The following is a 27316-nucleotide window of genomic DNA, read 5'->3' as shown; positions in this document are numbered from 1 at the left end:
CATCTTACATAGAATATGACAAAGTTTAAACTATTTTTAGATTTGAGGTCAAAAATTTACACCATCTGAAATAAAAAAAGGTATTCACAAACAATGCTGACATTTACGGAAGCGTATAAGCACCACACACACTTTTCTTTTTAATATTTCTTCTTATGTTTGCGTTATCACAAACCTTTGCGAGATAACGCAAATTTTTACGTTATAACGCAAACTTTTGCGATATAGCACAAACCTGTACAAAATCACGCAAAACTTTGCGATTTAACACAAGCCTTTGCGAGATAACGCAAACTTTTGCGTTATAAAGTTAACCTTTGCGAGATAATACAACCTATATTTTGCAAACATAGGGAAAAATAAAAAAAGTGTATGGCGCTGAAACTCTTCCGTAGACATTCCTGAATAAAAAGTGTTTCTAACTTATATTGTTTGAAGAAGAACAAACATGTAGTTGTATAACATTTGAAAAACCCGTCACCGAAACTTTTCAGGAAAGTGCTTCTTATGTTTAAAAGGTAATTTTAAAAACATCATCCCCAAACAGTAAGATACTATTTATAGAAAGTAGTTTTTGATTGTGTATGCTTCTTTATAAACATCAGATGGTTATTAATATGTCTTAATTAATTAACAATGAACACGGTATTGATTTTTAAATAGAATATTATGTTTCTTTATGTTATCAGAAAGAAACTGTTTGAATTAAATAGTAAATCATAATTTTTCCCCAAGGGTAAAAATCTCTGTAAAAACCAATGACCCCACACAATTTGGGAGGTTGAGGCGGGTGCGTCTTAACAGGACATCCTGAGTGCACTCAGAACATAAAAAAAGTGCACTCAGGACTCTTTTAAGTCATCGTATATGCTCACAGGACGAATGTATATATTCGTTGCACGCTGCTTATTTAAGTAGTAAATTTTGGTAGATTTTGAAAACGAACTTCAATATATATTTATTGTTTTTTATAAAATAAAGAGTGCACGTGTCACTGATTACACAACTACTCAGCCGTAAATTATCCAATCAACAAAATTGAGTGGATTATCCTTATTGCCTATGAATGTCATGTTATGATAACAGTGTTTTCATTTAATTGAATTATACGATGTTTTTAAGTTGTTTTGGAATTGTTTTATGTAATCAAATTTATGCATAGTGAACTTTTACGATTATGGAGGAGAAAAAATCAGATTCCCATTCAATGATTTTTTACGTTCTGCAGTTCATAAATAAAGGAAATGACAATTGATATTGTTTTGTAGTTGTCTATTTGTGTATTACAAGTTCGTTTTTGTTTTTCTTTGTGCTTTCCCCTCTCCAACATCAACTAAATAAACATACATTGTATACTGAATATCATATTTTATTTGATATAATTATACAAAGGTAGACAAGTGTTTTTTGCTTGTTTTGTCAAGTCTAATATCTTGGAGGCCGATATCTATTTGCGCCAAAAAAGGAATCATTTGAGCCACAACTTATTTGGGCCAATGCTACTTCTGCGCCACTTATAATAAAATGGATAAAACTATACATTTCATCTGCGTTAATAAAACAATCATATAATTGTGCTAATTTTATAAATTTATTTATGTTTACTTGAATATATCTACTTAATGATTGACTTTCCTTTTCCTTTACCCGGGCTAGGGATCGGCAGTTCATCGACAAAATAGTCATTTTAATATTAAAAAAAATATGCTGCATTTAAACGTTCACTCATATATACACAGTTACAACTATTATAAGTCTCTGTTCAACATTAAGCCAAATGCTGGTATTTGTAACTTAAAAAAGTAACATGTGCCTTTCAGTTCACCTCACTAATTTTTGGTACTTTTCTTTAGCAAAATTTTTTTTCGCGTCGTTTCGACTTCTCGCAGCTTTTAAGCCAGCACTTCGAATTTCAATAGATATAAGAAGATGTGGTATAAGTACCAATGAGACAACTCTCGATCCAAGTAACAATTTATAAAAGTAAACCATTATAGTCATGGCCTGAACCTTTGTGAGAGTATCTAAAAACACAATCATTGACGGATATAAAGCATAAATGTTTTCGTTATAATGAGAGTGAAATGCTTCAGGTCCGTTATTTTTTCTTCTAGACTTTGAAGGAATTTCACCACATACTGAAGGCGGAAACAACGCAATACCCTCAATGTATGTTGATAACACGTTGTCAGCAAAGATAATACATGATACATCAGTGCATTGATTAGCATAGATAGTTTAGTTTCATAGAATTTACATACACAATTACGATACAATTAGACTGTAAAAAACCCCTTGGTTTATTGTAAGCGTTATCAAATCGTACAGTTTTGCCTAACCGGTTACTCGGATAATCGTAGTTTAAGTCTAACTTTAGAATAAATATCAACAATCGAATTTTAAAAGCAGTACCTCATTTTTTGCTCCATGTATAATGCATCTTGAACAGCCCTTAACATTTCATGAATGGTTGCAAGGCAAATTACTAAGTTATCAAGTCATTACACCAGGAAGACGTTCTTACATTATATCTTAAAGGTATTTTTTTTATAGAAGCTGGAGAAAGCTGGTGCGGACTTATAAAAAAACTGTCAGTTTTTTACCAACTTGAAAGCTCCTTCACATGATACAGCATGTCACTTTGGAAGACTTGAAAAAATTAGACATATCCTAGATGGTGGAAAATGGTTTATTGGCGGAAAACTGTAAGTACTTATTTTCTGTTCAGTCATCTTATAAAAAAAAAGATTGCAAAAACTAACATTGGTTTTAAGGCTATTCTTTAGAGTAATCTATAAGGGGTTCCAGGTTAAAAAATAAGTAAAACAATTCAAAATTAAAACCCAACAAGCAGTTTTATGCTACTTAGAAAGCAAACTATGACACCAATGGATTACAGGTTTCTGGTTTAAGACAGGCACATTAAGGTGAAGACTGGTGGCAATAGTTTACCTTTTTGATTAATGTCTAAATCTGTGTACATTGTTCACAAAAGCAGTAGCAACAAGGTAATTGTAACAGCTTTAGATTAATAAATTGATTATCATTTAATTTATTTAAAAAGAAAACACTCAAAATGGTATTAAAGCACACAAAGCAAATAACAAAATGTCAGACTTAACTTCACTAAAGACACAATGTTGATAATATAATGATGAGTAACAGTGCTCACAGTACCAGAAAGGTAGTTTAAAGCTCAGATTTTCATAGAAGAGCTATTCCAATCAAAAAGTCTTGTAGTTTGTACTTCAAGTTAAAGTGAATGTCATAGGGAAGACCATTAGTTACACTAGCAGGATGTCATCAGTTCATTAAAAATGAAAGAACTATAGATTCCACCACTGCAACAAGTGTTTTACTATATTTCTCCACTCGAGACAGTTAAATTTTAATATTTAAAGCGCGAGGCTTGCCTAGCTTTTTAAATAATTAAAATTTAACGGTTGAGAGTGGAGAAATATCGTAAAACACGAGATATAAGTGTTGGAATCTGTTTCTCTAATGATTTTTATCCTTCCTTTTCAAAGATTTTCAGAAATTTGTGTTCTTTATACGTGACGTCATCTGACATGGTCGCCTTTTTTCATGACGTCACAATAGAAAATTCAGAAGAAACCAAGAAAATTTGACGTCATAATTAAATTTCGACCAATCATTTGCTGAGAACAGAAGTTTCACTAGTGAGGAGAAACATTTTTCTCACACCGATCAAGAAATGTGAAAATAGAACAAAAATTACAGAACATGATCTCTTATATATTGAACGAGAAAATATAATTCTTTCAACATTTTATTCATAGAATGTGTGCTTCAGCAGCTGTTCAGCGTTCAGTAGATGATGATGTAGTCAGGAATTTTATACTTGGAAAGAGCACAGAAAACAAGTCAGGGAGTCCAAGTAAGCAATTTTAACGATGACAAAAAATCATTCTAAGTTCCATTTATGCATGAATACTTTGAAAAAACATTGTAAACTTTATTAGTTATAAGATGAGCTATCAAATTTTATTCTGATAGCATCAAAACTTGTGTTTACATTTGACTTTTGAAACAGACATACCACACATTGTAAACACTGGTTATTAAATTTGACAAAAACTATAACAGTGTTAGTTTGAATTTACAATAAATATATATTTTTAAGATAATGACTTAAATTGAACTTTTTGAATTCTTGGCCTCCAGTGGAGATTACTATATTTTAAGGTTTATGATGTTGACCAAAGTGAAACATTGTTTTATTGTTGCAAGTATTTGTTGGTCTTGTTCAGTTACCTGGTGCTAGGTGAACAATATTTGTGATTTTTGAGTAGTGGGACAACATAAAATTAATCCTTCCCAACACCAAGAATATGGCATATCTAAAATATTTCATTAAAGTATTTGTGGGCGAGGGTTGGCGCCTCTAATAATTTTTATAGAAAACTGACATAAATTTCACCAAATTATGCCAAAAATCAGATATTAGAAAATTAACCTACATTCCTTATGTCACAAATACATCACTAACTATGTAATTGGTGAAAAATGTTTTATAACTGAAACAATTGAACATTTTAACATATGTTTTTATATGTTTAAATGTATACAATTTTCACATCATCACAGTTATGACGTCATAAAGATATCACTAATGAAGTAATTGGTGAAAATCTTTTATAACTGAAATAATTGGAAAAAAAGATTGTTTGTCGTCCCCATGGAGGACATAGTATTTTCTGGAACAGCCCTTAGCTAATTTTCAAATTTAAAGAAAAAAACAGTATATTTTGCGGTATAATACCATTTGTGATTCTTTCATAAAAATTTGGTACATATAATGTTCATACATTATTTAGCCAAATATAATTTAAAAACTAGTCCATGCCTTGGATTTCAAAATGATAATTAAGATAAGTGAAAAAATACATCTTTTTGCAATATGTCACATTTTAGCAAAAAGTAACAATTTATTTTAGCGATGTAATTACCTCCCCTGTAAAGAAGTCTGACATTTCATAGTTTCTTTATCATTACTTATTATTCTAAACAGCTCTTCAGCTACCAAACAGAGTAAATGGCAATGTCATCAAAGAAAAATCTGGTATTGTTGTTTATAGAGCAGTGATGGTTGACAGAATGATAAATGAAGGAGACTTCTTTGCCTTCCACGAAGATCAAGAGGTAAAAAAACCAATTATGTTAAAAATTCTTTTCTAGGTTCTTTGACCAAATATTTAATTAGTTACAAGCTCTAGCGACATAAAAATGTACTGATTATTACTTTTGAGAAAATTGCTAATTTGTCCCTGTGCTGCGTCATGCTTGACATATAAATAATGGGATCTGTCCAGTCTTGTCAGCACCATCACATGTACAATTTTTGCAAGATTTTTATGAAATTAATTTCAAATGTTCATATCAGCAAAGTCTCTAACAAGATCGAAAATCACTGCAAAGAAATAATTTTTAAGGAGTTGAAAATATAAATCATATGAAAGATTGCATTGTAAGCACTCTTGAACCTTTAATTTTGTAGGATTGTTGAGAAATATTTATCAATGGATTATATCAGCAATGTCTGGGACATGTGCAGAAATTATCATTGTTCAATTTGTATACGACCGCAAAAAAAAATTGCGTTCGTATAATGCTATTATGTCTTCGTCGTCATCCGAAGACACATTTAGTTTCCAGACAATAACTTATAATAAGTTTAAGTGAATGGATCTCTATGAAATTTTACCAGAAGGTTCAATACCACACAAGGAATGTTGGGATTGATTGTGGGGGTGATAGTACCTACAGTTTAGGAATTGGAGGCCAAAAACAATCATTTTTGCAGTTTCGGGACAACTTTTGTGTGGTTTTGGGACAACTTTTGTGTAATTTGGGGACAACTTCTGTAGGCTGGGATTGAGTTTGGGGGTAATTGCCCTAAACGTTCAGAAATTAGGGGCAATATAGGAGCCAAAAACAAGCATTTTTCTAGTTACCAGACGATAACTCTGTTTAAGTGTATTGATCTCTCTGAAAATGTACTACAAGTTTCTATACCACAAAGGGAAGGCTGGGATTTAATTTGGGGGTAATTGCCCCAAACGTTTAGAAAATTAGGGGCCAAATACAAGCATTTTTCTTGTTTCCAGACAATAATTTGTGTTTTTTTGCTTTTTTTCTTCAAAGTTTTTGATTTTTATTTTAGGGGTGATGATCACAATCCAAATTCAGATAGTATCAAGCTTGAATGTATTGTCCAAACTTACCCCCACTGTTCAAGGTTTGACCTCTGCAGTCGTATCAGGCTGCGCTCGGTGGAGCATTTTATTATACCCCACGCAACAAAGTTTCGGAGGGTATAATGTTTTTGACCCGTCTGTCTGTCCGTCCGTCCGTCAGTCCTGTTCTTGTTATCGCAACTCCTCTAAAACCGCACAACAGAATTTCATGAAACATCGTAGATAATAAGAACATACTATGTAGATGTGCATATCGACAAGAAAATTACGAATCAATTTTTTTTCTAGGAGTTATGCCACTTTAACTTAGAATTTTGGCCAAAATATACTACTGCAACAGTTTGTCATCGCAACTCCTCTAAAACCACACAACAATTAGTATTAGTTTGTGATGAGTCAATAATATTTGGTATACAGTTGTATAAGCATTGGCACATCTCATTTCCACGGAGATTATTTGACTCCGCCTCCTAAGTAATGGTCTATTGACTGAATGTTTTGCATAGTTCATATGTTATATTTTTTTCTTGTGTTAAAGCTTGTAATTAAATAAGTTTAAGAGGAACCACTAATGTTTAGTCAATATATTTTGTATGCAGTAATATAAGCATTTGCAAGTCTCTTTCCATGGAGACTATATGGATACATTCCCTTGTCATGGTTCAACTTTTACCTACTTTTCAAGTTTAAGTTAGTGTTTATGTTAGTTGAAAAACTATATAAGTCAATGGTATTTGGTATAGACTTTTATAAACATTGGTGTTCATAATTTTTAAGGCTTCTATTAGGTTCTTGGGCTAAAATATTTGAAAGTCCAAATCAATACAAACGTTTAATAGCTGATAAAACCAAAAAGGACTATAAGTAAATCCCAACCTAATGATATTAAAAAAGCTTGATGTTTTTAGATAAAAATCATGGAATAACTTTCAGGTATTTTATAATATTTATTTTCTTACTAGACATGCATGCTTGACTTTTAAAAACATTGTTAATTATACTATATTGAATTGTAGGTAAAGATTGCAGATTTCAAAAGTGGAAGAAGAAATAAGAACAACCAAGACGAAGTTTTGGGCTATAAATTTAAATTTTCTATACCACAAAGGGAAGGCTGGGATTTAGTTTGGGGGTAATTGCCCCAAACGTTTAAAAAATTAGGGGCCAAATATCAAGCTTGAATGTATTGTCCAAACTTACCCCAACTGTTCAAGGTTTGACCTCTGCAGTCGTATCAGGCTGCGCTCGGTGAAGCATTTTATTATACCCCACGCAACAAAGTTTCGGAGGGTATAATGTTTTTGACCCGTCTGTCTGTCCGTCCGTCCGTCAGTCCTGTTCTTGTTATCGCAACTCCTCTAAAACCGCACAACAGAATTTCATGAAACTTTGTAGATAATAAGAACATACTATGTAGATGTGCTTATCGACAAGAAAATTACGAATCAATTTTTTTTCTAGGAGTTATGCCACTTTAACTTAGAATTTTGGCCAAAATATACTACAGCAACAGTTTGTCATCGCAACTCCTCTAAAACCACACAACAATTAGTATTAGTTTGTGATGAGTCAATAATATTTGGTAAACAGTTGTATAAGCATTGGCACATCTCATTTCCATGGAGATTATTTGACTCCGCCTCCTAAGTAATGGTCTATTGACTGAATGTTTTGCATAGTTCATATGTTGTATTTTTTTCTTGTGTTAAAGCTTGTAATTAAATAAGTTTAAGAGGAACCACTAATGTTTAGTCAATATATTTTGTATGTAGTAATATAAGCATTTGCAAGTCTCTTTCCATGGAGACTATATGGATACATTCCCTTGTCATGGTTCAACTTTTACCTACTTTTCAAGTTTAAGTTAGTGTTTATGTTAGTTGAAAAACTATATAAGTCAATGGTATTTGGTATAGACTTTTATAAACATTGGTGTTCATAATTTTTAAGGCTTCTATTAGGTTCTTGGGCTAAAATATTTGAAAGTCCAAATCAATACAAACGTTTAATAGCTGATAAAACCAAAAAGGACTATAAGTAAATCCCAACCTAATGATATTAAAAAAGCTTGATGTTTTTAGATAAAAATCATGGAATAACTTTCAGGCATTTTATAATATTTATTTTCTTACTAGACATGCATGCTTGACTTTTAAAAACATTGTTAATTATACTATATTGAATTGTAGGTAAAGATTGCAGATTTCAAAAGTGGAAGAAGAAATAAGAACAACCAAGACGAAGTTTTGGGCTATAAATTTAAAGTTTCTATACCACAAAGGGAAGGCTGGGATTTAGTTTGGGGGTAATTGCCCCAAACGTTTAGAAAATTAGGGGCCAAATATCAAGCTTGAATGTATTGTCCAAACTTACCCCAACTGTTCAAGGTTTGACCTCTGCAGTCGTATCAGGCTGCGCTCGGTGAAGCATTTTATTATACCCCACGCAACAAAGTTTCGGAGGGTATAATGTTTTTGACCCGTCTGTCTGTCCGTCCGTCCGTCAGTCCTGTTCTTGTTATCGCAACTCCTCTAAAACCGCACAACAGAATTTCATGAAACTTTGTAGATAATAAGAACATACTATGTAGATGTGCATATCGACAAGAAAATTACGAATCAATTTTTTTTCTAGGAGTTATGCCACTTTAACTTAGAATTTTGGCCAAAATATACTACTGCAACAGTTTGTCATCGCAACTCCTCTAAAACCACACAACAATTAGTATTAGTTTGTGATGAGTCAATAATATTTGGTAAACAGTTGTATAAGCATTGGCACATCTCATTTCCATGGAGATTATTTGACTCCGCCTCCTAAGTAATGGTCTATTGACTGAATGTTTTGCATAGTTCATATGTTGTATTTTTTTCTTGTGTTAAAGCTTGTAATTAAATAAGTTTACGAGGAACCACTAATGTTTAGTCAATATATTTTGTATGCAGTAATATAAGCATTTGCAAGTCTCTTTCCATGGAGACTATATGGATACATTCCCTTGTCATGGTTCAACTTTTACCTACTTTTCAAGTTTAAGTTAGTGTTTATGTTAGTTGAAAAACTATATAAGTCAATGGTATTTGGTATAGACTTTTATAAACATTGGTGTTCATAATTTTTAAGGCTTCTATTAGGTTCTTAGGCTAAAATATTTGAAAGTCCAAATCAATACAAACGTTTAATAGCTGATAAAACCAAAAAGGACTTTAAGTAAATCCCAACCTAATGATATTAAAAAAGCTTGATATGTTTTTAGATAAAAATCATGGAATAACTTTCAGGCATTTTATAATATTTATTTTCTTACTAGACATGCATGCTTGACTTTTAAAAACATTGTTAATTATACTATATTGAATTGTAGGTAAAGATTGCAGATTTCAAAAGTGGAAGAAGAAATAAGAACAACCAAGACGAAGTTTTGGGCTATAAATTTAAAGTTTCTATACCACAAAGGGAAGGCTGGGATTTAGTTTGGGGGTAATTGCCCCAAACGTTTAGAAAATTAGGGGCCAAATATCAAGCTTGAATGTATTGTCCAAACTTACCCCAACTGTTCAAGGTTTGACCTCTGCAGTCGTATCAGGCTGCGCTCGGTGAAGCATTTTATTATACCCCACGCAACAAAGTTTCGGAGGGTATAATGTTTTTGACCCGTCTGTCTGTCCGTCCGTCCGTCAGTCCTGTTCTTGTTATCGCAACTCCTCTAAAACCGCACAACAGAATTTCATGAAACTTTGTAGATAATAAGAACATACTATGTAGATGTGCATATCGACAAGAAAATTACGAATCAATTTTTTTTCTAGGAGTTATGCCACTTTAACTTAGAATTTTGGCCAAAATATACTACTGCAACAGTTTGTCATCGCAACTCCTCTAAAACCACACAACAATTAGTATTAGTTTGTGATGAGTCAATAATATTTGGTAAACAGTTGTATAAGCATTGGCACATCCCATTTCCATGGAGATTATTTGACTCCGCCTCCTAAGTAATGGTCTATTGACTGAATGTTTTGCATAGTTCATATGTTGTATTTTTTTCTTGTGTTAAAGCTTGTAATTAAATAAGTTTAAGAGGAACCACTAATGTTTAGTCAATATATTTTGTATGCAGTAATATAAGCATTTGCAAGTCTCTTTCCATGGAGACTATATGGATACATTCCCTTGTCATGGTTCAACTTTTACCTACTTTTCAAGTTTAAGTTAGTGTTTATGTTAGTTGAAAAACTATATAAGTCAATGGTATTTGGTATAGACTTTTATAAACATTGGTGTTCATAATTTTTAAGGCTTCTATTAGGTTCTTGGGCTAAAATATTTGAAAGTCCAAATCAATACAAACGTTTAATAGCTGATAAAACCAAAAAGGACTATAAGTAAATCCCAACCTAATGATATTAAAAAAGCTTGATATGTTTTTAGATAAAAATCATGGAATAACTTTCAGGCATTTTATAATATTTATTTTCTTACTAGACATGCATGCTTGACTTTTAAAAACATTGTTAATTATACTATATTGAATTGTAGGTAAAGATTGCAGATTTCAAAAGTGGAAGAAGAAATAAGAACAACCAAGACGAAGTTTTGGGCTATAAATTTAAAATAAAAAATAGTATTAATATGTTAGCATGTCAAATGGGTGAGAAAGCCACTACTTCAGTCACTGTACCAATTTGTGATATTGTACAGTATGTGAATGTTGTTCATGATTGTATTGGAGGTAAATGTGGTGTAAAGTCGGAGTATGTGAATGTTGTTCATGATTGTATTGGAGGTAAATGTGGTGTAAAGTCGGAGTATGTGAATGTTGTTCATGATTGCATTGGACGTAAATGTGGTGTAAAGTCGGAGTATGTGAATGTTGTTCATGATTGTATTGGAGGTAAATGTGGTGTAAAGTCGGAGTATGTGAATTTTGCTCATGATTGCATTGGAGGTAAATGTGGTGTAAAGTCAAAGTATGTGAATGTTGCTCATGATTACATTGGAGGTAAATGTAGTGTAAAGTCGGAGTATGTGAATGAGATTATTGAAAAAAGAGAAGTCAGGGTTTTAAAATACAATTGTATTCACAAATTTTTACATAACATATATACTGTTAATACATTTTCCTGTAGACTGAATCTAAAGTATTCGTAGATAATTAAATTGACTGATAATAAAGAAGTTAAAGAGGGACGAAAGATACCAGAGGGACAGTCAAACTCATAGATCGAAAACAAACTGACAACGCCATGGCCAAAAATAAAAAGACAAACAGACAAATAATAGCACAGATGACACAACATAGAAAACAAAAGACTAGGCAACACGAACCCAACCAAAAACTGGGGGTGATCTCAGGTGCTCCGGAAGGGTAAGCAGATCCTGCTCCACATGTGGCACCTGTTGTGTTAATTATGTTATTAAAAATCCGGTAAATAGTCTAATTCGGTAGGTCACATTCGTGAAAAGGGAAGGGTATCGTAGTTACGACATAAGTAAGGGTTTTAAAGTACAATTTATTCACAAAAGTTTTAATATGAAATATATATATTTAACAAATTTAACAAATTGGCCAATCTACAAATCATGGATGACAAATATTAAGTTGTATATTACTTATGATTGCATTGGAGTTGAATAGATGTAGTTAAATAAACTATTTGTAGATATGAATCATTGTTTAGATGTTTTTTATTGATGTCCACCAATTTCAATAAATACAGAGGAAATTATTGCATATCAATTGTTACATGTTTATATGAAAAGTGACTAAATGTTTATGTTGTTTATGATTGTATTGGATGTCATTTGAGGTTGGGACACACTGAATGCATGCATTGAAAAACAGAATTAAGTGTTTTGAAATGCAATTGTATTTACAAGTTTCAGCATGAAATGTATATTTTTAACATTGTCGTATGTAAGGTTGTAAATCATAAATGTTAACAATTTAAATGCTTAAAGATAAAGGTAAATGTGATTTCAAGTCGCAGTATGTTAAAAAAAAATTTTGGTTAGATATCAAGTTTAAAATTTCAAACTTCAGAAGAAAACATTATGTCTTAGGTTTTTTTTGTCAACTTCACTTAAAGGGCAATAGCTACGAGATATATAAAAAATCTAAAATATGATTTTTTTTGTTCAATCATTAATGAAAGTGAAATAGCTAAATAATAGTTCGCTTTTAGCTGCCAGTAAGGTTCAATTTTGTCAAATTCAGCTAAGAAACATTAATGATGAATTATTCACTTACAAGTGAATAATTCAACCTCATTGAATCTGAATTCATGTGAACTTCAATTTAACCCCTTAGCTAGAGATGGATAACGCATGCATTGTGCGTGTTCGGTTATTAATTGGAAAAGAATGTCAACATTTAAAGTGAAACAAAGGTAAATCAACTCGATAGTTAAGGTAGATTCATGGTATACCGCCATCTTGGATTGTACAATTGCAGTTCGAAATCGGTCTAGTTATTTGCCCAAATCTGCAAATTTGGAGACAGATTTACAATTTATTGGTTAGACTGTTTATTTATATGAAGAAAAGTTGGTGATTTATTGTATTATCCAAAATATTTAAACAAATATCAAATTTTGTGTTTTAAGAATCATTTTTTTTTCAAATAAGTCATTTAAGGGGAGATAACTCTTTTAGTATAAAATTTATACTGGACTGATAGGGAAATTTTTTATTTTTACTTGTAGCAAGAAAACAAGTTCGGTGACACCATTTTTTCTTTTTATTTTCTTAAAACATATTATAAAACCTATCTTCTCACAATTTATTTCAAAATTCTATCTCATAGATATCTTTTTATGCACACAAATGTCTTTTTTCATGAACAATCTAACCAAATTTAGGCAATTTTCATCGACTCATAGCTTGGAAAATAGCACGGTGACCCATAATTTTTAATATATTTTTGAAAAAAGCATAGTAAAATCTTCATTTTGGCAAAGTATAAGAAAATTCTATCTCAAGAAATATATACCTATGATCTACCTTAATTATATGGCGTCAAGACTAAAATACACACGAAATGAAGCTACATATTATCTAGCCCATGCCCTGTAAATTGTTTATTTTAGACTTTTTTATAATTTGGATAAATGTTTTGCATGGTTATAAATCAAATATAAGAATTTGAGTCAAATTGGTGAACATGAATTTGACAGCTAGTGCCCCTTTAACAAATACAAATGTTATTTAAGGGTCTATATATAAAAATATTTGTTGATTTATACAAATTGGCTTGTAGATTAAAACAAAGTGTTCATAGATGTAACAAACGAAATAAATGTCGATGCAAAATTACAAAATGTTCATGTTAATTGAATTTTGAATTTCCTAACATCTTGCAAACCATAACATATGGATAAAATAATTATCTACTAACTTTCTTTTTACCCGTCAATTATCAAATTACTATTTACAAGAATTATTGCCCCTGAAATAAAGAATAAATGTTTCAAAAAGGTTATAAATTCATTCATAGAAGACTTTGGGGAGCATTTTTATCCTGTTTTGAGTGTATTCCGCTTTTCAAAGATTCAGTCTGTGGTTTAAATTTTTTGTTAGACATCAATAAACTTGTCAAGCCTTCACAGAATATTATGAAACTTGGATAGGAGCTTTTGTTTGGTCAAAAGACCTTTCGACATCAAATTATTTTTTCACCTTTTCCTAATTTTTCTGGATAAAAGGACATTTTTTTGGCAGTTAACTTTAAGAAATTAAAAATGAATTAAAACAACAACAAAAAATTAATAGAATATAGAAAACTTTGTTAGAATTTTTTTGGAAATAAGCTTCATGAAAAAGAAATAGCACCTGAAGAATTTTTTTTATAAAAAAAATCAATTGACTAAACTTTTAACTGTAATATTGATTGCCAAAATTAACAGCAAGACCCAGGGTTTCTGGAAATTTTACATTTTTATTCATTATAAGCATCCTGCATATTAACAGCTACAAATTCGTAGAAATATTAATTTATATACAGGTGGAATGATTGATTTCTTCAAAGTGAAGACTTGTTTGATAATCATAACCCGTAATTGGAAAGATAAAATAATATTTGTTTTAACTATATTCCAGATATAAAATAGGTGGTAGAAACATTGTCAAGTGATTGGAGCAAATTAAAGATGCTACAGTCCTTGGATGGTGTAAGCTTCCCACTAACACCATACACCATTACACCATTCACCATACACTATTACACCATACACCCTGTGCCATTTCACCATACACGTGACACCTTTGCACCATACACCTTACACATTACACCATAATGCAATTTAATTTCAAAGAAAGCGTGCGACTACAAAATTATTTATTTATTTTAAAAAACGAATTTTGATCGCAATATTGTAAATAAATGTATAAAATTAAAAATCAGTTCTGATCAATATTTTGCATAGTTTTAAATGTCGTACACCATTCATTCACACCATTCACGATCGCACGTTACACTATTACACCATTCCCTTTACACCATACACCATAGCACCATACACCTTCTACCATTGCACCATATGCCATACACCATTACACCATACACGTTTTTTTGGAAGTTTACACCATCCAAGGGCTGTATATATGCTTTCCAAAAGAACAAAAAAAATATTTTTTTTCCACCCACTATGCATGGCTAGGTAAACTAAATTTTTGACAGAACAAGTTTAAATGCACTTATTGCCTAAATAAATATAAAAACTTAAGATGTAAAACAAGAACTTTATCAGATGAGCAGGTTTTCTGAAGTATGCACATACATTCAGTCCAATAAAAATGTCAACATGATCTAAATTCTTGTATGAAAAAGCAAAACAATTGAGAAGTGTTTGCCTATAAAATTAATGATAAAGATGAGATGTTAGCTCATCAGATTGGATAGAATTCTACTTTTTCTATCATATAGCCAATTCTTGATACATCATCGATATGTCCATGTTGTTTATGATTGCATTTAAATTTATTTTCAAAATGGCAGCCAAAATAAATATATGCATGTACACATCCTAAATTAATTCCTGGTGTCAAAATTTACAGAAAATAATTTCCAATAGATATGTTTAGCTTTGCTTGCATGTTTGCATCATAATTGTTGATTTATTTCTGTGACTCTTGATGTTTTGCAATCAGTGGTTATACTGACAAGTTTGTATTCAAGAGGTTTTGTTTTCCCTAAAAAAGATAATTTATTAAAGTAACAAATCTTTTTTAAATGTCAAATCACGTTAATATATTTTTAATGAAGAGGTGCAACTGGATGTACCCCTTAACAAAAAATAACAAACTGTAAATGGCGGGTATGGGTCAATCAGACAGATCATCTACATGAACTAATTTTCATTGTGTAGAAAAAATACAAAACATCAAAAATATTGAAGAAAATTATCATAATGATAAAGTTTTGCTCCCTGAAGTAATCTAATACATTGATAACATTTGAAAGCTTCTTAACTATTAAATAAAAAGAAATGATCAGTTTATTATTTCATTTTCTGTACTACAGATGATTTATTTATATCCAGTTATTAATTGATATCAATAAATTGTTAAATTTTGAAACTGTTTTCTGTTGTTATTTATTTACAATGTTTTATATAGATGAAGTAGAAAAAATGTCCAACAATGAATACATATTTCAACATCAGACCAGCTGCTAATTACCATGCAAAGACAAGTTGAGAGTACAACAGTAGTGTATTTTGTGATTTTAACATCAAATTTATAGTTGTGGTCGGTCAGAGATTCCTGCTCTCTTGGCACTATCATGCATCAGCAGAACATGGGCATGCATGGATAGTCTTTTTATATTTCTATACTCATATCTTTAATTTGTATACATCTTTTCATATGGAAAGTTTATATGAATCTCATAAGATCTACAGTTTTCAGCATCTTATCCGAAGTACATTACATATGTTTCTCGTCAAATGCAGTTAATGTACATTTTTTGTGCATATAAACATTTCTCTAATTCTTACTCGATTTATGCTTTTCCCGACCTGTTGATTATTTGTATTTAATCGACGTGTGGTTCGATTGATTTCATTTCTTCATTGTTCAAAATTCGTTTATGATGTCAAACTTTCTTGCTTTCCTCTAAAATTCTTATTGTGATGCATGAAAAAATGCGACCATTCCTAGTGACGTCGTGTACAAAAATACATCTTTTTGCATGTCGTTCGAAAAGAAGGATTAAGATTGTCTGCATATATTTATAGATTATCGTTGGTCATCTCAACGAGATTGATTTTCTCGCTTGAGCCGGACGGCGAAAGTGAGAAAAGAAATCGAGTTGAGATGACCAATGATACTCTGTTTATCGCTATTTCACCTATGACGACGTTGTTAATTTCATTGACAACTGCACGTGCTCCCTTAGTTTCTAGCGATAATTTTTCATATCACTCGACTGTGCTGAGAATGGAAATTATCAGTCAGTAAGATCAAAGGAAAATTTCGTAAAATAGCGATAAATGAAAATTATTAGAGAAACAGATTCCACCACCAAATATTGTGCCAAATGATATTTATCCACTTTCAATAGTTAAATTTTAAAACATTTAAAACGATCTGCGAGCTGAAAATTTAACTGTCTCGAGTGGATAGATAGTGTATCACACAAGATGCAGTGGTAGAATCTATATATATAGCTTATAGATATAAGAAGATGTGGTATGAGTGCCAATGAGACAACTCTCCATCCAAGTCAAAATTTATAAAAGTAAACCATTATAGGTCAAAGTACGGTCTTCAACACGGAGCCTTAGCTCACACCGAACAGCAAGCTATAAAGGGCCCCAAAAATGACTAGTGTAAAACCATTCAAACGGGAAAACCAACGGTCTAATCTATATAAGAAAAGAAACGAGAAACACTTATGAACCACATCAACAAACGACAACTACTGAATATCAGATTCCTGACTTAGGACAGGTGCAAACAATTTCAGCGGGTTTAAACGTTTTAATGGTACCAAACCTTCACCCTTATCTGAAACAATAGCTTAACATCACAACATAGAAAGACACACTATAAAATATCAATTAAAATGGCTTAACTCAATCAAAAGACATATTAATACCAGTGAACATACACTGAACAAATAAATTTGATCTACGCTACAATGTAAATACAAAATAAATAAACTAAGGGAAGAATAATTAAAGAAACATGTAATACCGCTGTGAAATGTTAAACAATTTAAGAAAAACAATATGCTAGAACAAAAATATCAGCCATTTGCAATTACTTTAAACACAGGTAAATGAAAATAATTTTGTTGTTAGGTATACGTGTACAGTTCAAATGGAGAAAGGAAATATTTTACAAAATAAATAATTTTGACGTTCATAGTACGAAGTGAAAATTTATAGTAATACCAAACACTTATCAAAGCTGGTATATAGACCAGATATAACCCTGAATAACATTAAATAACAGATGCCAGATTTTGTATAGATTATACACGGCAAAGCACTTTTGGCGTGAAAGGAAAGAAAACTAAACGATAGGATTTAATAAAAAGAAAAGTCTTCACGATTTCCGGACTTAACTCCTAACTGCATAAAAAACTATGTAAATTTACTGTACATTCCTTTAAAGAAATATATTTTCTGAGTTATCTCACCTGACATAATTTTCTAAACGTTGAATCAATGAATCAAGAAGATATATTGATTTGGAAAAATCATAATTCTTACAAATAAATTTCATGTCTGCATCATATTTTTGCTCATTTCAATAAAAATGTAGACCATATCATTTATAATTTAAAAAATAACTTAGACCCCGAACTACCTTTAAAAGGAAACAGTAATTTCAAATGTGCATGATATACAGTGCAAAAATAGTCCCAATCAGTCCTGCGCAGCCTGTCAGCGTTGAAGATGCACTAGTTGCTCGTGTATTCGTAGTTGTGGCAACTGTTGTTGTGGTTGACAGTGTAGACTTTTGAATTGATGTTGTTGTGGTTGACGGTGTCAACTGTTGAATTGATGTTGATACAATGTTGGTCCAGAAAGTCTGAAAGTCCAGCACCACTGTGGCTCTATAAATAAAAATCAATATCAGATGAGATATTTTAATCAGGTAGATTGTTCCTTGTAAAACAACTTTTAGACATTGTATAAAAACTAAAATAATTGAGAATATGTTGTCTTCAGAAATATAAATAGACCAGAATAATGAGACACCAATAGATTTCGTTAAACGAAAAAATATATTCAAATTAGATTCAATCACTCTAATAAGTAAAATGCTACAATGTACTGTTTTTTTTACTTAGCCAATAACATATATGTTGCAAAGGAAAAGTTTATGAGAAAACCGGGTTAATTTACTCTTCTCCACAAGCACTTGTTACAGATTTTTTTTTCAAATTAAGAAATATAGGAATTTTTCTCTGAGACAAGTATCTGTGGTCTTCTCATAAAGATACGTACGTTATTCTGACGTCTCCAACCGGTTGTGATGGGGGTGTCCAGATCGCTCGTATATCTGTTTTACTGTCATTATTAGTATGGGTTATAGCAGCACCATTCTGTAAGTAAATTAAATATACATTAATCACACCTTGTTAACATATACATGGTGTTAGTTAAAACAAATGTATGCAAATAAAAATAAAATTAAGAATCGAAATGGGGAATGTGTCAAAAAGACAACAACTCGTCTAAAGAGCAGAACAAGCAAAAAGCCACCAAATGGGTCATTATTAATAAAAGGGACATTTATTTTAGCTACGAATTAGACTCGTAAAAATTGCTATGAAGTTTTTAGCTATAAGAAGATGTGGTATGAGTGCCAATGAGACAACTCTCCATCCAAGTCAAAATTTATAAAAGTAAACCCTTATAGGTAACAGTACGGTCTTCAACACGGATCCTTGGCTCACACCGAACAGTAAGCTATAAAGGGCCACAATAATTACTAGTGTAAAACCATTCAAACGGGAAAACCAACGGTCTAATCTATATAAAAAACGAGAAACGAGAAACACTTATGAACCACATCAACAAACGACAATTACTGAACATCAGATTCCTGACTTATTACGATCCTCGCGTATATTTTCAAACCCATTTTGTATGCACTTTGAAGTGTTCACATCAGTAGAATATGCTGGAATTATGTGACGTCACAAATTACACACTAAGAACCCATATCAGACCACCACCCGATTTTTCTATGATAGTAGAAAAGAATAAAAATAAAAAAGTTTTGAACGAGTTGAGTTTTGTTAATTTTCCAAATCGTCATCTCTTTCACTTTACACTTACCGGACTTCATAATATAGTTACCTATATAGTAGTTGAAATCTTCGTCGTTCGGTAGTAAATTATTCTTACTTATCCCTTTTCATGCATTTTTTATACAGTGACATGGTGACCTGTAGTTGAAAACGGCATACATCCTTGTGTTATAGTCTTTTGATGGATAGTTGTCTGAAAGCATTCATATTACATCTCTTCATTGAGTATTGATAGAATTATTTTATTTTTTTACAGTGACTTTAAAGGGTATTAGTGGCACGAAGTTTAAAGGTTTCTTGATACAGATGAGGATGGGAGACCTGCAGCAAATAGTATGAACTTTCACTGTCATAACAACTGCTGAAAGCCAACTCCTACAGTGCAACAATGTGGTAAGTTAATTCCTACAGTGTAACGATGTTGTAAGTAAACTTCCACAGTACAACCATATAAATTGAAACCATCTGGATATATTTGTTTGATTTTATCGACTATTCTATGACACTATATTGTTTATATTTGCGCGTTGCTTGTACATTTGTTTTTATTAAGTATTATACCGTTCTAAATAGTTTTACACGTGCTTTTTCTATACTGTTTTTATTGTATGTTCTTTTACGTTTTTTGTTTAAATATCAATCAGTAGACATCCAATGGATTTAGTGTAAAGACGTCATGAAAAATCATAGAAAAACACCATTTTGTGCACTGCTAAAATGTAATTATCGACAGACCGTACATTTTAATAAAAAAAAAAGAGAAAATGTGGTGTGATTGTCAATGATTAAGACAAATCTTCACAAGAGACCAAATGACACAGAAATTATCAACTATTGGTTACCGTACGGCCTTCAAAAATGAGCAAAGTCCATACCGCATAGTCAGCTATAAAATGCCCCGAAATGACAAATGTAAAACAATTCAAACGAGAAAACTAACGGCCTAATTTATGTACAAAAAGATGAACGCAAAACAAATATGTAACACAGCAACAAACGACAACCACTGAATTACAGGCTCGTGACTTGGGACAGGGACATACATACAAAATGTGGCTAGGTTAGCATGTTAGTGGGATCCCAACCATCCCCCTAACCTGGGACAGTGGTGTAACAGTACAACATAAGAACGAACTATAAAAATCAGTTGAAAAAAGCTTAACTCTGCAGATGGATACATATAGAAATACATCTAATAAAACACAGAGTGGACGTGGTCGGGTACTTGAACATCCAAACAACAAAAAGACGCAAATTACAGATCTGAGAGTACTCGCAGTTACTGACAGCTAGTTCAAAGCCAATAACAGCTAGTAAAAATAAATCATGCATCTAAGACTGAATTATCAATCAGTACACATCCATCATCCAATGGATTTAGTGTTAAGATGTCATAAACAGTCAGAGAAAAGAATGACCTTGTGCAATGCCAAGATTCAGGTATCGACAGATTGTAGATCCATGAATGTGCATATGTATATAACAACAATATTTAGTTTGCTTTTTAATTTACTGATAACAAAATCAGTATTAATACCAGTAAATAAACTCATCATAGATACCAGGATTGAAATTTTGTATAAACATTATTCAAAGATCTAATTACAGTGTTGAATTGGTAACATTTTAGAATAAGTTGATTTATAGGATTGATAAGTTTACCAGATCGTTTCTAAATTTCCGGGCACGGTAAACAACATCTCCATAAATATGAGGAAGTGCTATCCCGTTTGAATTAAGTTTTCTACGGGTACAACCAAACTTCAAAACCAAATATTTATATCTATGGAAGAATTTAGTAACGGTTTTAAGTAATTTGTGGTAACGAAATCCCTGACATAATAATTTACCAGTAATACATGATAGATTACATTCATTAAAGTAAAAAATATCACAACAGACACGGGCATAGCGAACGAGTTTGGAAATATAAACACCGTAAGATGGTGCCAAAGGAACATCACCATCCAAAAAAGGAAAATTAATAATAGGGAACGAAAAATCGTCCCTTTTGTCGTAAATTTTAGTGTGGAGTCCCCCGTGTAAAACTAAAATATCTAAATCTAGGAAAGAACAGTTATTATCGTTTACATTTGATTCATTTAAAGTAAGTTCCTTTGGTTAAATTTCGGCAGTATATTTAGTAAATTCCTGATTATTTTACGAAAAAATATCATCAAGATAACGGTAAGTGTAGACGGTTCTTTACAATGGAAGGGAATATCGGCCTTAATTATACATTTCTAAATTAGTAAAATGTAATTTATTAATTTGTAACATGCAATTTCTTTATATGTAAGATGCAATTTCTTAAATTGTAACATGTACTTTTTCCATCCGTTACATGAATTTCTACATTTCTTGATTTGTGAAATGTAACTTCTTAATTTGTATATGCAATTTTTTTATTTGTTAACGTATTTTCATCGTTTGTTATATGAATTTCTACTTTTCTTAATTTGTGAAATGTAATGGCCTGACCATTAAGTATAACCGAAGATTGGGCTCAAGCAGAAAAGACTATCAGGTGCTAATACTTTAATCAAGAACCAATCTTACAAATGGTAAAAATCTGAAAATACAAAATAAAATACAATTTTACAATGTGTTGAATTAATGTTATAATGTATGAATGTCAAATGTAGACAATAGCACAGATCATATAACGCGAAATAAAGATGCAGTTATAAAGGTGAAATTTCCAATATATCACGGATAAAGAGTTAAAATATGATGAACGATTTGAAGGCATCAAATACAAAGTTATAAATGTAACTCACTCTGTGGTTAGCCACGAACTGTGTCCAAGATGACGTTTGTCCTTAAATGTTCTCCAGTTCTGTGATGACCTTGCGATTCAGTTCGAGATACGTGTAAGAAAGGGAAAAGGTAACGATGATACGATGTTTTGAAGTTCTATACGGTTTAACGATGAATAATCCTCCTAGGTCAGGAACACATAAACAGATTAAAAATATAATCCAACGAACTATATAAATTGAGGAACGAGGTAAAAAGAATACTCCCCGTCTGATGTCTATCTGATATCACTATTCATAAATAAATCGCATATGAACATAAGATAAATAAATAAATCCCAACATAAATTGAATATGTACAAGAGTAATGTTCACTATTGGTCGTGAGAGAAATATCAGTTCTCAACTTACGACCGATGAGATCGTTGTGATCTGTAAAATGTTCCATTATTGATGTATCGATAATAGGAACTGTTTTCTCCAACGTTGTTAGACGGCGATGACGGTCTAAGATGTTCCTCTGGTAAGTCAGACGAGAGTTAGTACTTGGTCCTTTTCTGAGTTGGCGAAATGCCAAATATTTGTGAGTATCAGACGAAGTCAAGCGTTTCGTCATAACGTTCCATCCTACGGATCTAGTTGTTCTATCTGTGAAGTGGCGACCTCGATGAATTTTCTATAGAAGTCACAGATTTTGCTTTTGGTGACACGAGTGTTGTCCCTTTAGAGAAATTCACGAATTTACCAGACTTGGTACTAGATCCAGTACACTCAAGGAATTGTGTGGAATGCGTGTTTGCAACCTTCACATTCGAATTTAAAGTTTGGTAGTTTTCCTCACCAACGATTGGATTCTTGTCCTTGACGGATAATTCCGGTCTTGAGGCGTTGAGAAGTTGTTCTGGTTTCGTGATTGAAACGTTAGTTATCTTCGTGTTGACTTCAAGTGGAACAGTTTGCTTGTCAATATATGTATTTCCATTGATGACCAAACCAAGTTTCAACTTTTGGGCAAATGGAGATTTGGATGGTCCTAAGCGTTGTTCGAGGACGTGGTGTGCCTCTATTAGGTCTCTTCCAATTAAGAGAAGAATTTGGCAATGTTCCTCTATTGGTGGAATGCTTCTTTCGAGTTCTTTTAAATGAGGATGATGCATTGTGACTTCCGGAGTAGGTATTTCGTCCCTATTATTGGGAAGATTGTTACATTCCATTCAATTAATGTAGGCAGATCAAATTGCACGTCACCATGTACAGATTTTAAGACGAAATATCTTCCTCTTTTCCCGGGAGTAGCTACTCTGCCAGAGCATGTTGTTAGAGAGTAGTTTTCCGGTTTTTCCCGAAAGTGGAACATACTGAAGAATTCATGCGAAGCAAGAGACCGGTTGCTTTGGTCGTCAATGATGGCGTACATCCGGATAATTTTGTCTGTCCTGTCCTTGTGGTACACATCCACAGGTCATATCTTGGCACACGATTTCTCACTCTTAGGATCTTTGTCTGCTCCCCGTCGTAGATTGTGCAAGAGGAACTAGATTGAGAATTTTCGTTCGGTTGCACCCTTCTTATGTATAGTGCAGTGGTGTGTTGTTGACTTCCACACTTATTACAACTGCCGTCTAATGGACGTTGACTTTAGAGTACGTCTGAGGTGTGAATCTTTGCGCAGCACTTTTTGTATTTGGTGTGACTTTTGACCCAAAGATGAACCCAGGATCATTCTTTACTTTGCTTATTTCCCTGATGAAGGCAGAGAATTCTGCGAAAGGCGGAAAGGCAACTTCATATTAAGACTTGTATCTTGAAACCCTTGTTATCCACTTTTCTTGGAGTCCGTATGGCAATTTTTCCACAATTGGATTTATCCCGGAGGAAGAGTCGAAATAAGCAAGCAAACATCCCAGCTTGGGATTTTCTTTGTGATATTCTATTTCTGAGATTATATCTTACAAATCGTAAAGGAGTGAGTCGTTCTTGTTCGTCAATGTTGGGAAGTTGACAAGTTTGTTGACGAGAGACGCCTCCAACATTTCTGGAGCACCATATCGGTCGTCCAGTCTCTCCCATAGTCTCTGTAGGCCTCTTGTTCGGTTGTTGGCATTTGATGCCCTTTTACTCATGGCATGTTTGGCAGACTCTGGCCCTAGCCACTTACTCAGTAAGTCTATCTGTTTCGAGTCGGAAACTTGTAATTCGTCTATGACTTTTTTAAAGCTAGCTTTCCATGTATGGAAGGATTCTGCCTGGTCGTTAAAGCTTGTTAACCGGGAGGACAGCAGGTCCTTACGCAAGAGAAATCTGGTTACAAAATGTATCTCCGATGCAGGATTGATTTGTTGCGGGTGTGCAGCAGGGGTCTCTACTACAACGCCCTGTTTTTGGTTTGAGACTAGGATCGCACCTATCACGCCTTGTTTTTGGTATGCAACAGGGATCTCTTCTGAAACGCCCTGTTTTTCTATGCCAGTTACTGTTCCCAGATATGGGAATACATTAACTTCTGGTGACTTAGCATATGTAGGCAAGACCGCAGGTGTTTGTGATGGCAAGTTCAGTGCCACGGATGGCACGAAGTCTGGTGCTTCATTACTTAGCTTAAAAGGAGTTTGTTTTTTCTTCAGAGGGCCTGTCACTTCCTGTACGGCAGTTGGTACAGGATGTTTGTTGACGAAATCTTGCACACGTTGAGCGGGTCTTCTGTCTCGTCAGGTAGATCACCAAACGCTTGGCTGTATGAGTGCCAATGAGACAACTCTCCATCCAAGTCACAATTTATAAAAGTAAACCATTATAGGTCAAAGTACGGTCTTCACGGAACCTTGGCTCACACCGCACAGCAAGCTATAAAGGGCCCCAAAAATTACTAGTGTAAAACCATTCAAACGGGAAAACCAACGGTCTAATCTATAGAAAAAACGAGAAACGAGAAACACTTATGAACCACATCAACTAACGACACCTACTGAACATCAGATTCCTGACTTAGGAAAGGTGCAAACAATTGCAGCGGGTTTAAACGTTTATATGATATTCACCCTTATCTGAAACAATAGTGTAACATCACAACATAGAATGACACACTATAAAATATCAATTGAAATGGCTAACTCTATCAAAAGACATATTAACACAAGTGAACATACACTGAACGAACACATTTGATCTATGATACAATGTAAATACAAAATCAATAAAATAAGGTATTGATAATTAAAGTAACAGTATTATACCGCTTTGAAATGTTAAACAATTTCAGAAAAACAACAATAACCTTAAACAAAAATCCGCCATTTACAATAATATTATACACAGGTAAATGAAAATAATTTTATTGTTAGGTATACAGTTTAAAAGGAGAAAGGAAATATTTTTACAAAATAAATAATTTTGATGTTCATAGTTCGAAGAAGTGAAAATGTATATTAATACCAAACACTTATCAAATCTGGTAAATAGACCAGATATAACCCTGAATAAGTAAATATTAAATAACAAAAAAGCATTACAAATAGTATCAACAGGTCAAATTAACAAGACAGTACGATTTGAGAGTACTCGCAGTTACTGACAGCTAGTTAAAAGCCAAAACAATTTATAATAAAAAATCATGCATCAGAGACTAAAATAAACTAAAACACATCCCAGGGATTTAGTATTTTAACGTCATGGACAGTCAAAGAAGACATGACTTGTGCAATGCCAAAAATAAATGTATCGACAGGCAGTAGGATTGTTAGGAGTTAACCTCTTAATAGATAAAAATGAAAGTGGGTGTGTCTTTATACATCCCGTTTGAAAAGAATACAAATTTAGTTATGTTTTAATTTGCTGATGACAAAATCGTTATAAGTGCCAATGTAAACTATATTCAAAGATCTAATTACAACATTGGTAAGATAACCTTTACTAATAAGTTTGTTTAAAGGTTCGATGAGTTTACACGGATCACATAGTGATTTCCACGCTTTTAGTACAATATTACCATAAAATTTAGGATGTGAAGTACCGTTTTTAGTAAGTTTTCTACTGGTACAGCCAAATTTACTAATCAAATCTGTGTATCTATGAAAGAATTTAGTAAAAGTTTTAAGTAATTTATGGTAACGAAATCCCTGACTTAATAATTTACCAGTGATGCATTGATTACGTTCGTTAAAATCTATGACATCACTACACACACGGGCATAACGAACGAGTTGGGAGATATAAACACCGTATGATGGAGCCAAAGGAACATCGCCGTCTTAAAAAGGAAAATAAACAATAGGGAATGAAAAATAGTCTCTTTTGTCGTAAATTTTAGTATGGAGTTTCCCTTTAGAAATTGAAATGTCTAAATCTAGAAAAGGATAACTACTGCTGTTTATGTTAGATTTAGTTAAAGTAAGTTCTTTTGGGTAAATTTCGGTAGTATATTTAGAGAACTCTGGATAATTTAACGAAAAAATATTATCCAGATAACGGTAGGTATTGTTGAATGTATCTACCAAATGTTACAATGACGTGTCTGTACTGAGTTTGGTCATAAACTGAGATTCATAGCATTACAGGAATAAATCTGCTATTAAAGGGACACAATTAGTGCCCATAGGAATACCAACTACTTGTCGATACACTTTATCTCCGAAACGTACATATATGTTGTCAAGGAGAAAATTTAAAGCTTCAATCATATCTTCACATTTCCAGTAAGTGTATCTAGCATACTTTCTTTTTTCATTACAGAAAAAGGTTTTAAACGAGTCACAGCAAATAAATTTGCAACGAGATTGCTCAAAAGACCATTCAATTAAATATGACTACTTTTTCTTGATAAAAATGTGTGGAAGTGTAGTGTAGAGAGTCGAAAAATCATAACTGTCAACAGAATTAAAAGGACCATCAAAAGCACGTATTTTATCCAAAACCTCTAAAGAAATTTTAACACTCCAAAAATAATTAATACCATTATTTTCATAAGCTTTATTACAAAAGTTTATAACAAGTTCTTTGATAGTAGTAAAGGAGGTACTTAGAAGCACTGATAGATTAGTAGTAGAACACTTACTAGATGCGGAGATGAAACGGAA

General features: G+C 32.5%; 1 protein-coding gene across 1 annotated transcript in view; it reads right to left on the bottom strand.

Moving 5' to 3' along the window:
- The window catches only part of LOC127726451 (ATP-binding cassette sub-family C member 5-like), a 122816-nt gene that overhangs the window by 68928 nt on the left and 26572 nt on the right, over positions 1-27316 (bottom strand). Inside the window, exons 2-3 of the mRNA XM_052233828.1 lie at positions 18677-18774; positions 18073-18282 (exon numbers count right to left, since the gene is read on the bottom strand). Of these exons, the coding sequence (XP_052089788.1) occupies positions 18073-18282; positions 18677-18774 (308 nt within the window). The remainder of the gene's footprint in view (positions 1-18072; positions 18283-18676; positions 18775-27316) is intronic.

Source organism: Mytilus californianus, unplaced genomic scaffold, assembly GCF_021869535.1.
Source record: "Mytilus californianus isolate M0D057914Y unplaced genomic scaffold, xbMytCali1.0.p SCAF_17, whole genome shotgun sequence".
NCBI classification, from domain to species: domain Eukaryota; kingdom Metazoa; phylum Mollusca; class Bivalvia; order Mytilida; family Mytilidae; genus Mytilus; species Mytilus californianus.
The sequence above is the reverse complement of the archived record's forward strand: the minus strand, read 5'-3'. Positions and strand labels throughout refer to the sequence as shown.